General features: G+C 46.0%; 1 protein-coding gene across 1 annotated transcript in view; it reads left to right on the forward strand.

The window, feature by feature from the left end:
* The window catches only part of CSMD2 (CUB and Sushi multiple domains 2), a 690,555-nt gene that overhangs the window by 403,602 nt on the left and 272,283 nt on the right, over nt 1-14,670 (forward strand). The window contains exon 11 of the mRNA XM_056846155.1: nt 4,329-4,432. Within this exon, the coding sequence (XP_056702133.1) occupies nt 4,329-4,432 (104 nt within the window). The remainder of the gene's footprint in view (nt 1-4,328; nt 4,433-14,670) is intronic.

Below are 14,670 nucleotides of genomic sequence, written 5' to 3' on the forward strand. Positions count from 1 at the left end.
TGATCTCTATTGGCTGGAGATCATTTGTAAGAGCAGGAGATCTCCAGCTAGTACCTGGAGATTGGCAGCCCTAGAGTGGGCTAATGTGGTAGATGTTTGTACTGGCTGCAGAGAAATGATGCTTGGGCCCTAGGGTTGCCAGGTGCCCGCTGGTGGTGGGGAAACCCCCAGCAATTGCCCACTCTGCCCGCCGACCACCTGAGGGTCAGTGGGCAAACGTGCATGCGCGTGTGCATACCTCGTGCGGCACTTACGGTTTAGAACCGGAAGTTCTGCCTCGCAACGGCCCCTTTACCACTCAAACTAAGAGGTAAAGGCCCTTTGCGAGGCGGCACTTCCGGTACTAAACTTTCCGCTTAAACACGAAAGCCTCCCGCCGGATGAGAAGAGGAACTTGGCAATCCTATTGGGCCCCGTCTCCACTCATAGGGGTGCCACAGATTTTTCGGTGGATCTGTTCCACAGACTAACTTACCTTGTTCGACACAAGTGAGTCGATTGGGGATATGTTCAGATTGCATCATGCAATTCCAACAGCTAGCTGCCGGACACTATGTTTGCAGCTGCCCGTGACAGAAGCTAATGCTGCAGGAGGACAGAAGCAACATATTTAATGTCTGCATTGCTTGCTTGTAGAGTTGCCAACCTCCAGGTACTAGCTGGAGATATCCTGTTATTACAACTGATCTCCAGCCGATAGAGGTCAGTTCACCTGGAGAAAATGGCCGCTTTGGCCATTGGATTCTATGGCATTGAAGTCCCTCCCCTCCCCCCGGAACAACGCTCTACTCAGGCTCCACCCCAAAAACCTCTCACCGGTGGCAAAGAGGGACCCAGCAACCCTACTTGCTTCTCTTCTCCCCTTTTCCAAGCTGGGCAGGGTCAGATGCAGTGCTTCTGACCTTTGCGTTGCAAAAAGAAAGAAGAGACGGAGCTGCTTCCTGTCTTTTTCTCTGAAGCCCGAGCCATCAGCTTCAGGTGGGGAGAAGAGAAGGAGAAATTAGCTGGGCTTCAGATCACACCTCCCCCCCACAAGTAAATTCTGCATCTCTGCAGTCTGAAGGAAGCAAAGTCTCCATGATGGGAGATCAGAACAACTCGACTTCCAGCCGATTGGCTTGGACTTGGCTCCTAACCGCCTCCTCCCAGTAAAAAAACTTTGCTGGGTGCAGAGCAAAATTTGCCCAGCAGGGGATCAGAAGCCAATTCAACTGGGAGTCGGCCGCTGACGGCTGCAAGCAGCCTGTTTCTGCGAATATACAAGCACAGGTTGCAAACAGCCAAACAGCTGATCACTAGGGTTGCCAGGTTCTTCTTCACCACCAGCGGCAGAGCCTAAGGAGGGTGGGGTTTGGAGAGGGGAGGGGACTTCAATGCCATAGAGTTCAATTGCCAAAGCGGCCATTTTCTCCAGGGGAATTGATCTCTATCGGCTGGAGATCACTTATAAGAGCAGGAGATCTCCATCTAGTACCTGGAGGTTGGCAACCCTACTGATCACTACAGGTGAGCAAGAAGTGAGCTGAACTGTCAGGCGTTTCCTGTCAGAACAGTCAGAAGTTTCCCTCCTCTGCAACCCAGAGTGACCCACCACACCAACGCAGAGGTCTCATCCTGCTGGAGACCTGGATGATCCCAAGACATTGGTGGGTATCCAGCCTGTTGGGGGGTCTTCCACTTTTGGAGGCACTTTCAAATATAGCCTGTTTTTTAGAGAGAGAAATATGTTCTTTAGCTATAGTAGCGGTGTTCTGTTCACTTAAAGACGTAAGAAAGATAAAGGAGCAGGAAGCCTACAACCTAACACTAGCAGATGCCCGGTGTTCCTGACATGAACTCCTCTGTTCTACCCAAAGGCTTTTTTTTTGTTATTGTTCCCAAATATCTATTGCACTGGTTATCATTAAAGCAAACAGAGCAATATCGCGGTTGATATTTACATCACAACTTGAGTCACAGATGCAAGAAAGAATGAAGACACAAGTAAGCAGTGAACGATGTCTGCATCACAGTTTATGTATGTAAGTGCCGTCGAGTCACAACTCACAGCGACCCAAGCAAGGGGCTTTCAAGGCAAGTGGGAAGGGGAGGTGGTTTGTCGTTGCCTTCCCCTGCAGGGCTTTCCTTGGTGGTCTCCCATCCAAGTAACGACACTCCTTAGCTTCTGCGATCTGACAAGATCGGGATATACCATACCATCTTCCCTCGCCTGCATCGCAGTTTATTTCCATTAAAATACGTAGAATAAGTCAATGGAGAAGAATATCATTTAAAATACTTTGGCCAGATCTTATATTTTCCCCAAAAACAGTGGCTTTCCAGTTATTTGTAAAATTATCCTTCCTTTCTCGCCCTTACCTAAATTCCAAAAGGGCTTCTTCAATAGGCAGCAGTAACCAGTGAGGTTTCATTCTGACCAACCTTGAAGGAGTATTGTGACTTTCTACAATCTAAGGCCTGAGACAAGCACAGAAACTGTTTGACAAAGGATGCATGCCAAGTAACTTGTGGTCTCCTAAGCCAATAAAATGGATTAATATAGCACCATCTTTGATAGTCCGTATTCAGTTAACTATATCAAAGTTGTTGTCGTCATCTTTTCTTCTTCTTCTTAATAGCCTAGTGTCATCATCACAAGTGCCTGTCTTCCCTTGATGTGATCTTTGATTAATTCCAGCAACACACCTCTGGTCATCTTAAGGATGGTCTCATTCTAGGGCTACCTCAAGACATCTTGGTACCCAAGGCAAAAGTTCCAGATGGCATCGTTGCCTCCCACTGATTAATTGGAGGCACAATCCACTGGGAAAGTCTTCTGTGCCAAGCGTCATTGGAATGACTCCAGAGCAGTGGCTGCCTTCATCTGTCTCAGGGAAAACAAACAGGAGTCTAGTGTCAACTTAAAGATCAGCAAAATATTATTGCAGCTGAAGGTTCCATAGTTTGGAGCTCGTTTCAAGAGATCTGGATCTGCTGCCCTAGACTGTCGTCTTATTCTGGGAATATATCTTCAAGGTGCCACTAGACTCCTGATTATCAAAATGAGTGAGTCCTTCGTCAATTTAAGTAAGTTAAGGTTCCCCCTATGGCTCCATGGTAGGGTATAACGTTAAGAACAAAAAAGCAGGGTCTCATTTCCTTCCAACTGCAGTCATCCACAAGCATGCAGAGGTACACCTGAACACACTTGTTCTGATGATGCTTCTTTTAAGTACATTAGGTAAAGCAGTTGCTTCATCTTTTGTAACAGAAAGAAGATGCTGAGCTGGCAGTTATCCTCGATGACTGACGAGGGCAGACTGGCTCTTTTACTTCCTGGGAATACTCCTGCTGGGCTGCCGCCCCAGAAGGCCCCTGGTGGCTAGGGTCAAGCTGGGCCATGGGGTCTCTGCAGCATTGCCAGAATTGCAGGGAATGCTGAACTTGAACCTGGGCTGTGACAACGGGTTGTAGGCTCGCCCAGCGGTCACCCTTTGCCGTAGTCACTGCAGACTCGGTCCAAGCCAAGTGGGCCCTGCTGACACCACAGAGGCCACTTTGCTCACTGGGCTATGGGTGTGAACATAAGAAAAGCCATACTGGATCAGACCAAGGTCCATCAAGTCCAGCCATCTGTTTACACAGTGGCCAACCAGGTGCCTCTACGAAGCCCACAAGCAAGATGACTGTAGCAGCATTATCCTGCCTTCCACAGCACCTAGTATAATAAACATGCTCCTCGGATACTAGAGAGAATAGGTATGCATCGTGACTAGCATTCATTTTGACTAGTAGCCATGAATATGTCCTATTATGACTAGTATTCATTTTGACTAATAGCCATGAATATGTCCTATCCATGAATATGTCCTATCTTCCATGAATATGTCTACTCCCCTCTTAAAGCCTTCCAAGTTGGCAGCCATCACCACATCCTGGGGCAGGGTGTTCCACAATTTAACAATGGAATGTGGAATGTTAGGGTGGAGCCCAATATTGCTGGTTGAGGTGGCATGTGTAGCTTGTGTATATTTTGGGGAAATTGAATCAAGTTGTCTTCCTGAGCAGTGATTGCCATTGATTGCTTCCTATAGCACCGAATTCAGGGCACGTCTGTCCATATTCACAGCAACTTTATGCGATAGAACTTTATGCAAGGGACTGGTTTGGTCCGTGCCACCCAGATAATGTCGACTCGGGATGTGAAATGTATAGGGGTGTGTAACCTCCCAAGCTCAGCACTCCACACTAGCATTTGCTCCCTGTGTCCAGTTCTCCCATTCATCTGGTTCCTCCCTGACATTTCAGGCAATTCTCCCTTTCGTGCTAATTCTATATGTCTTCGCTAGGTCATCAAGCTCACCTTCGAAGAATTTGACTTGGAGAGAGGATACGACACGCTGACCGTGGGAGACGGAGGGCAAGTTGGCGACCAGAAGAGCGTGCTTTACGTGTAAGTAGGTCACGCTTTCGACGGCGGCGCATGCGGGTCGTACCGTATGCATATACCTTATTCCCTGCATGCCGCTCGGACATCTTGGCAGCATGCATAAGCTGACTTTCTGTACAGAGAATAATTTGTTGGCACGGAAAGAGGAACTGGAGGCTATTTAAATAGCCATTCCTTTGGGAGAGAGGTACTAAGATCAGAGACTTGTAGTATATGATAAATGGTCGCCGGCCTAAATGGAAGAGTTCGTTCCCTTGGGCCTGATAGAAAAGTGTAAATAATTGGGGGGGTGCAGGCAGAGCATGCCTTCCCTCCTGCCTTGGCATTCCATCACTGGTCCCCCTGAAGCACTGAGCCATGGCGTCAGCTCTCTGGTGACCCTTAGCCAGTGATTCCCAGCGGCTGCTGGTTCTGTGCCATCTTTTGCTATCTGTTATATCAGGCTCTAACTTGTGCAATGAATGTGATGTGGCGCCTGCTTGGTATTAGGCTGTGACATGGAAATGTACATTGCACTGTCTGTACACTTGGGATTAGGGGAGCTGTGAGAGGGGGTGGCCACCAGGAAGACCTGCCATACAGAGAAAAAAAGGGGGCAGTTCACTCTTATTTTATTTATATATAAAATGTCTGTACCTCGTTTTCTTCTGCTTCTAAACAGCTGTCTCCCACTTTGCTTGAATCAAGTCTTACTGTATTGATGAGGAGGAGAAACTCTCTTGTCCCTGGTTTCCTGTACACAATCTGTAGGGTTCTTCCTTTTTTGCATGTCATGGCAAAGTTGTGTGAACAAACAAGCATATGTGCGAGGCTGGATTTTGGCTTAGAATCTTTTATTTATTTATTTACATTTGGATTTATATCTAGGGTAGCCAACCTCCAGGTAGTAGCTGGAGATCCCCCGCTATTACAACTGATCTCCACCCAATAGGGATCAGTTCACCTGGAGAAAATGGCTGCTAGGGCAATTGGACTCTATGGCATTGAACTCCCTCCCCAAGCCCCGCCCTCCTCAGTCTCCACCCCAAAAACATCCCGCCGGTGGCGAAGAGGGACCTGGCAACCCTATTTATATCCCACCTCCCCCACTACAACGGGGCTCAGTGCGGGTAACTACAAGTCATATATACAGTTAACACCAAGAATGGTTACGAAAACTCAAACTCTATCAAACAATAAATAACAATAATGGTGCCATAAAGCTCCCAGCAGAAGTGACTCCTGAGACTAACAGACCATCTGCAAAGTAAGTGGGGAGTGAGACTGAGGGGGGTATATAGAAGGGGGGGGGTCTGCCCGGTGACTGGTGGATGTAATAGAGCAGCCGAAAGTCCTCAACCACGTGCCTGGCGGAGCATCGCCGTCTTGAAAACCCCGTGGAACATACAGGGGAGTGATCCTGTATGTAAAAGGCTTTGCAAGAGAAGAGACGGGGACTCATTACAACTTAAGATACTTTGAGGAACTGCGCCGTCACGCTTAGCGATGTGCTTTCCCGCTTTTGACCAAGGCCCGGCAACACAGGAGACCTCATCCTTAAGCTTGTAGACATCCCAGCAGCAGTGGAGATTCCTGAACATACCTGGAAGCTTCCTTTCTTTTCAAGCTCCCATGACCCACAGGTCTTGAGCAGTTAATGGGGAGGGTTTTTTCCCCCCTATTTCTTTAAGGAAAATATGGTGGAGAGATACTTCATCACTGTCGGTGTTATACTTGGATCTCTATCCACCAGCAAAAAGGGGACTATTTTATCGCCTGTTAACGGTGGCAGGTGATTTCGTTAAAATAGGAGTGATCCATTGGTCACGTTGGAGTTTAAAATGGGGGCACATACCTGGAAGCATCAATTGCCATAGGAAAGCCCCAGAATATCACTTGCAGTTCTTCTTGGCTCAGGCTGTTGAGCCAGGAAGAATAAAAAAATCAAAGGCAACAGTTGCTGTTAGTAGTGGATCCCTTAGGACTAAGGCCACTGCAGATGTGATGCCTCACCCTCCTTCGCTACTTTTGTGTGGGTAGGTTTGGGTGAGAGCCAGCATGGTGTAGTGGTTAAGAGTCGTGGACTCTAATCTGGTAAACCGGGTTTGATTCCCCACTCCTCCGCATGAAGCCTGCTGGGTGACCTTGGGCCAGTCACAGTTCTCTCCTGACACTCTCAGCACCACCTAGCTCACAAGGTGTCTGTTGTGGGGAGAGGAAGGGATTGTGATTGTGAGCCGCTTTGAGACTCCTTAAGGTAGAGAAACCAAACCATCATCAACCAAAAGGGAGACTGCAGCCAAGAAATCAGAAGGAGATTGAGACTGGGAAGGGCAGTTGTGAAGGAGCTAGAAAAGATTCTGAAGTGTAAGGATGTGTCAACCAATATCAGGTTAATTCATGCCATTGTATTCCCTATTACTATGTATGGGTGTGAGAGCTGGACAATGAAGAAAGCTGACAGGAAGAAAGTAAACTCCTTTGAAATGTGGTGTTGGAGGAGAGTGTTACGGATACCCTGGACCGCGAAAAAAACTAATCAGTGGGTTTTAGATCAAATCAAGCCTGAACTGACCCTAGAAGCTAAAATGACTAAACTGAGGCTGTCGTACTTTGGACATATTATGAGAAGAGAAGAGTCACTGGAAAAGACAATCATGCTAGGAGAAGTTCAAGGCAGCAGGAAAATAGGAAGACCCAACAAGAGATAGATTGATTCTATAAAGGAAGCCACGGCCCTCAACTTGCAAGATCTGAGCAAGGCTGTTAAGGATAGGGCATTTTGGAGGACATTGATTCATAGGGTTGCCATGAGTCGGAAACGACTTGATGGCACTTAACACACACACACACACACACACAAGGTAGAGAAAAGCAAGGTATAAAAACCAACTCTTCTGCTTCTTCTTCTTAACCGGAGGTCTGGGGCTGAGTCAGTCGAGCTCATTACGAACCAGGCACAAACTTGGATTGGGCTCGGCTCCTAATGAGCTGGGGTCATACTCCTGAGTTCACCATTTTGAACCCACCCGCCCCCCCCCATTATAAGACTTTGCACCAGCACTAATGAAAGTCAGATGGCGTGCAAAGTTCAGAAATGGAATGCAAGTTGTTATTGTGGAGTATATGTGCAGAAAGAGAGAAGAATGAACACCCCGGGACAATGTAAACGTTGGCGATGGGGAGTGCAGTCGGAGGTTTTGAGAAAGGAGCAACAAAGAGGAACACATAGCTGGAAGTGGAGGAGACACAGTGAGACAAAGAAGGGAATTGACCAGATGCTGTTGTACATCCTTAAGGCTTTGTTTCAGGGGTCGGGGGCAAGGTTTTGCAGGAAAGGTGGGTTTTGAGGAACCCTTGAAGGAAGACAGAGGGACAGAACTATGCAGGCATCATGGGCATGGCTGAGAACTGTTGAGCAGTCAGAATGCAAACCTGCCGGGTAGCCTGGTTCTTTGATCTATTGTGCTAGCAAATACTAGGGATGCTGCCAAATGTCTCTCCGATCAACATTCTCCTTGGAACAAACCAGAATGGGAATGTGTATGCAGTTCACTTTTAAAAAACGTGATCAGTATTAAGGAGTTTGTAGTTACAGTATACATCGGATTCCCAGTAATACATTGCCTCCTTGTTCTTGTTGTATGCAACCCAAATGTTGGTGGTAGAAAGCGCCGTCAAGTCACAGCTGACTGATGGGAAACCCCATAAGGTTTTCAAGGCAAGAGACAAACAGTGGTGGTTTGCCATTGCTTGCCTCTACGTAGCGACCTTGGAGTTCATTGGTGGTCCCCCATCCAAGTACTTCACTTCTGACACCTGACGAGATCAAGCTAGCCTGGGCTATCCGAACGTTACCGTGGAGCAAATCACATGCAAGAAGGACACTACGCAGTTGTGGCTGGTTTTCTGAGAAAACAAGAAAAAACTCAAGGAATGCAAAAATAATACACAAAAGTACAAGAAGGCATATAAAAAACAGGAGTGTATTGTAAGCTACAAGTCAGCCAGCTGATGTAACTTTGCATCTTAAACAGGCTGAATGAGAGATCTTTTTTTGGCTCCTCTTTTGATCTAGTGGCTTGTTTGAAAATAGTAAACGATCCGAATAGGCAGGACAACACGGGAATGGTCTGATGAAGAGTTTGGCTGGCAGTCTGTCACGATTTTTAACTCCTTTTTGATGTATTATATATTTATACATTTATACTGCCCATTGTCTGTGCATTTTTTACACTTGTTATTGGTAAATTGAATATTGTTTATAGTTGTATGCATGCCACTTTTTCATATTGTATATTCTGGTGGTGTTTTTAATTTGTGGTTTACAACACACCCCTATTTTTAATATACTTTCTTGTACTTTCTTTTTTGTCACTTGCTATCTCCCTTAGGCCCTGATCTGGATACCCCCAGGCTAGCCTGGTCTCGTCAGATCTCAGAAGCTAAGCACGGTCGGCCCTGGGTAGTATTTGGATGGGCGACCTCCAAGGAACACCAGGGTCATGACGCAGAGGCAGGCAATGGCAAACCACCTCCGAATGTCTCTTGCCTTGAAAACCCCACAGGGTCTCTATAAGTCAACTGTCACTTGTCAGCACACAAAAAAATCTTCCTTAGGGGGCAAACCCACACATTCCTTATTAAGCACATCTGAACCCATTGCTATTAGCATTTTTTTTTTGTTAGGATTGCTTTCTTTAAGCTCTAGATGTCGCCTTTCATTGGTTTGCTTTGTATTGTTCCTCTTCTACCATCAAAACCAATGTCTATGTGTCAGAGACAACACATTGTGCATTATTTTCCCTACATACATCGTTTACACTTTGGCAGAGCATAGATGGTGGCTGAAGCTCTTTTTTCCTGCTTTCTACAAATAAATTATCATGGATAAATAAGTTATTTAAAGAGTACGGAGACAGAAACAAGCTGCATTCAGGATTTTTTAAAATGTAAATGCTTTTTCATGTTTCCTTCATAAAAGACAAAATATCATTTTTTGTTTGTATGCATACGATTGTGTTGCTGTGCATTAGATAAAAGTTTATCATTTCTCTTCGGGTGTGGGGGAAGATGCTTTTTAGTAACAGCCTAATCCTAGGATTTAAGTTTCACTGAATTCACGGGGTTTACTTCCCCTGGGAGGAACCTCTGTTGAGCACAGTGGAATTTTAGAGCAAGCACAGAATTATATTGCAAGGCTTTTAAGACATTATTTTAGTGCAAATGAATATGCACGTGAGGAGAAACGGAAAGGCTTGTTTCCACGTTCAGTAGCCAGGACAATGTCTCTCTTATGTCAGTGACTTTTGTCAAACTGCAGAATTGAAGATTTCCTCCTTCGTTTACACAGAACTTTATCTCACACACTGAGATGCTATCTATGCACAAACAAACTTAAGACAATTCTTGAGAGGCAGCATGGTGTAGTGGTTAAGAGCGGGGGTTTGGAGCGGTGGAGTCTGATCTGGAGAACCAGGTTTGATTCCCCACTCCTCCACATGAGCGGCGGAGGCCCATCTGGTGAACTGGATTTGTTTCCCAACTCCTACACATGAAGCCAGCTGGGTTGACCTTAGGCCAGTCACAGTTCTCTCAGCCCCACCTACCTCACAGGCTGTCTGTTGTGGGGAAGGGAAAGGAAGGTGATTGTAAGCCAGTTTGAGTCTCCCTTAAGTGGTAGAGAAAGTTGGCATATAAAAAGCAACTCTTCTTCTTGAGCATGCACTAGTTCCATTCCAGGAAAAAGCACTATGCAGTCTGCCAGCTATGGTCTCTCTCTCTTGAACTGTATCCATTAGGTGAGGACTGGAAGCTTTGCTTCAGTGGGGAGAGAAGTCTTTAATGTTTTTCCTAACGTTTTTTTTTTTTTTTTTGCCATCAAGTCTCAGTTGACTTATGGTACCTCCGTAGTGTTTTAAAGGCAAGAGAGGAGTAGAGATGGTTTGCTATTGCCTACCTTTGCAAGGCAACCCTGGACTTCCTTGATGGTCTGCCATCCAAGTACTAACCAGGGCCGACTTTGCTTAGCTTCTGAGATCTGCTGAGGCTGGGCTAGCCTGGGCCATCCAGGTTAGAGCTTTCCTAACCTAATGAGTAGCAAAATACCAGCTCTTTAACCTGCTTTTGCTTCAGAAGGCAAATGGATTGGAAAAAAAAAAAGGCCTTGTACACCTTAAGGATAAAGTGTAACAACAGCAACAAATGAGATCAGAACAGGTTTTGGAATACCTGTATTAAGGCTTCCTTAACTGAGGGCAGGACAGCCTTTTAACCTTCAGATGTGTGAAACCTTTTTTAAAAAAATATGTTTGCCTTCAGAAGCCAAAGAGCCTGTATGAAAGAAGCCCAAGGAACCCACAGAGAATCTCTGAAATGGAACAAAAAACTTGGCACTTTGTGTGTGCAAAACTCCCACATAACAAAACTGGAGGGGCCTGTCTGACCCTAGTGAATTGTTTGGGTCAAGGATTGTTACAGATGCGCCTCGATGCAGATCAACTACGGCGGCAGCTATAGAGCAGCAGCATGGATTTATAGAATCATAGAGTTGGAAGGGGCCATACAGGCCATCTAGTCAGTGCAGGATCAGCCTAGAGCACTGGTTCCCAACCAGGGGTCCGTGGACCCCCAGGGGTCTGTGAGAGCTAAATTAAGGTCCACGAAACAAAGTTATAAACCCATAATAAATTAATATTTTCAATTAAAAGTTCTCTATTATAAAATATATATTTAAATATTATTCTAAGCTTAATGTTTAACTAACAGTTATGATTAAAGTTTATTTTCAAAATTCTCGGAATTTTTATTTTGAACCTTGGGGTCCCTGCACTGAACAAAAAAGTCCTTGTGGTCCCTGGTCAAAAAAAGGTTGGGAACCACTGGCCTAGATCATAGAGGCCCTGCTCAATGCAGGATCAGTCTAGAGCATCCCTGACAGTTTTCACCAGTAAAGCATCCTTTAGCACAGGGGTGGGGAACCTTTTTTACGCCAAGGGCCATTTGGATATTTATAACATCATTCGGGGGCCATACAAAATTATCAACTTAAAAATTAGCCGACCAAGCCCCAAGCAGGCAGCTGCCCCAGATGACACCCCCCGCGCGGGCAAGTGGGCAGGCATCCAACCAGTGGCGCACTCGCCCACCTGGTGGCACAGGATGGTCTGTTGCACCAGCCAGGTGTAGCCATCCAGCCATACGCCAGAGTTGCTCCTGCTCCGCATGGTTGGAGCCAGATTCTACAGTCGGCTCCTGCTACCTCTGCCTGCAGGGGTGAAATGAGGACATACTGGCTAAGAACTCACCCCCCACACACATTCTGGCCCTGCCCCCTTTAACCCCTCCATTGTCACCACTTCCACCCCCAGCCCTCTTGTAGTACATAGGGAATACGTTACTCCATGGCCCGGGTGGGAAAGGGTTAACACAGTTTCTTGGGCAGTCCTAGCACCTCCATAGTTAATAACTCTTCTGCAAGGGGGAAAAAAGGTTCCTTTTCTCAGCAAAACAAACTCACATCCGCCTTGAATAGAGGCTATTTCTGTCCGTGGGAGGGGACAGATTGCCAGTCTTAGATCCTTCTGAGCTAGAGATCTTCTAGGACCCATGAAGGGCCCCCGGGCCTGACATTCCCCACCCCTGCTTTAGCAAGACCTAGGGTGTGTGTGTGGGGGGGTGCTCCAGAGGCCAGAATTATACATTGTGAAGGGATGTTTTGGCATCACTGGCCTTCACAATCCAGGTGTAACCCATGGGTGAAAAAAAGTATGTCATGACATCATCCGGTTAAGTTACCTTACCCCTTCCCTTTGTGCTCATGTGGTTCCACTCACAAGGGAGGGAAAGGGATGGCATCATGACAGAGTTTCTATCTAGACATTAAGAAGAATTTTCTAACAGAGCAGTTCCTCAGTGGAACAGGCTTCCTCGGGAGGTGGTGAGCTCTCCTTCCCTGGAGGTTGTTAAGAAGAGGCTAGATGGCCATCTGTCAGCAATGCTGATTCTATGACCTTAGGCAGATCATGAGAGGGAGGGCATCTTGGCCATCTTCTGGGCATGGAGTAGGGGTCACTGGGGGTGTGTGGGGGAGGTAGTTGTAAATTTCCTGCATTGTGCAGGGGTTTGGACTAGATGATCCTGGTGGTCCCTTCCAACTCTATGATTCTATGATTCTACATCATGTTCTGTCAGCAATGTCCATCCATCTGCCCCAAGTGACCATTTTTGAGGCTGGGATAGACTCCCCCCCCCCCCGATCTAAGTTTGTCTAGTGATCTTGTTTTGAAGGCTTTGCACTTAGCTCTTTCTGCTTGATCATGTGATTTGATAGGCTTTATGATAACACAGATCAATAAGAAGCAGCCCAGGTTCTACAGTGTGGAGGAGGGAGAACACCTCAGTTACAACAAAGCTACATTTGAAAGATTAGAAGAATACAGCTTAAAAAAATTCTTAGGACAGGTTGCTCTTTGCTCAGCCCACATGGTTGAATTCCTCCTGGCTCTTCCAGAGGATTGGGAGCCATTGGCAAAGGGGGAAGGTAACCCCCTAATGCTTTCCAGTCCAAACAGACGCTCGGGATGACCTTGAGGCTGCAAATGCATATAATAAGCGATCATTCAAACCACATTAAACCCAACTGCCTGGGAAAACAAGTACATTAGATTATGCCAAGACTGAATTATGGGGGAGGCTAATTCCGTTACGAATTTCCCTCTCGACCCAAAGTAGTAACCAGACACGGTCTTTATTTGAAGATGGATGGACAGATGGATGCATTAGATGTTAAGACGAAGCGCTCAGCATGCCTGGGAGAGAAAGCAAGAAAGAGATTGCCTGCCTGCGAGAGATTAACAAGAAACCCTTGCTCTTCAGGAGACCCTGTGCCAGCAAAATTCCTTTTGAGACCCATGGGGATTTAATTTGGCTAAATGAAGTGCTTCTGTAACTTGGAGGCTTCAAGATAGACACCCTTTGAAAAGGAGGTGTTTTAATTAAACACACCGAAAGGCTGGGATTATTACAGTACTGGACATTTTCCTTTCCTGAACTGCAGGTCCATCTTGCGGTCCTCTTTGACTTTACAAAAGACACATGACTTTACAACAGACACATGACTTTACAACAGACACATGCACAACAACATTCCCCTCTATCCAGGGGTTCTTGGGAATTACAATTCCAGGGATTTGTAAGAAAACAGTTTCCACACCCTGCCAACTGTAGTTGCTAGGGCTGGCGTTCTTTCCTCGAGCTTATCTTTCACGGGAATTGTGTTTATTTAATTATCCTGCCCTTTAAACCAGGGAAATTGTCAGGAAAAAAAGAGAAGGGTGCTAAAACAGAAGATAAGTTTCGCTTTAAAAATTAATGCATTTCTGTAGAACAAGATGCTCCCTGGGAATCCAGATGCTTTCCGTAAAATTGCTTATGCAAAATAGCTGCTTGGGTATATCAAGACCAGCCGTTCCTGTGGAATAGGAGGGATTAGCATGGTCCCACGCTTCGTGCTGCTGTTGTGTTTGCCCCGGTTGTGCCAAGGCTCACGTGTAATTCCCACAGAGGGGTCATGTGGCTTTGAGAAACGTTGGGCTGTGTCACCAGTCAGATTCCCAGGCGCATCTGCAGAAAACATAATCCCCATGAAAAGCATGGAGCCTTTTCATATGGCAATGATCCCTGATTTTTTTTTAAAGAATTATTATTATTATTATTTGTCAAATTTGAAATCCAGATCATTCCGGGAGGGTGGCAAGCGCCTCTGAGAACAGCTGTGTTTTGGACATTATTATTTCCAAGGAACTGGAAAGGATAGTTCTTGTGGTGGGCCCCACCTTCAGTAAAGCCTTGTGGGAGCTGAAACATCCTGAACTCTAATTCTGAACACCACTTATTATTCTTTCTCCTCTCACCTCTCTGTTAAAATCAGCAGGAGATGTTGCCCTCTTCTCCTTGCCTCAGTCCCTTATGCTTACCTGAATAAATTTATTTGTATAGGGCCATAGGCCACTGCAAAACACCATCAGCAAATATAACACATTATAACATAAATATACATAATAAAAAACTCAGGCTGTAAAAATGGAATTGCAATAATATAAACAACCTTAAAATGCAATTACAATAATATGTGTGTGTGTGTGTAAACTGCCGTCAAGTCACAGCCGACTTACGACGACCCCTTACTGGGTTTTCAAGGCAAGAGACTAACAGAGGTGGTTTGCCAGTGCCTTCCTCTGCACAGCAACCCTGGACTTCCT

This window comes from Euleptes europaea, chromosome 3 (genome assembly GCF_029931775.1).
Source record: "Euleptes europaea isolate rEulEur1 chromosome 3, rEulEur1.hap1, whole genome shotgun sequence".
NCBI lineage: Eukaryota > Metazoa > Chordata > Lepidosauria > Squamata > Sphaerodactylidae > Euleptes > Euleptes europaea.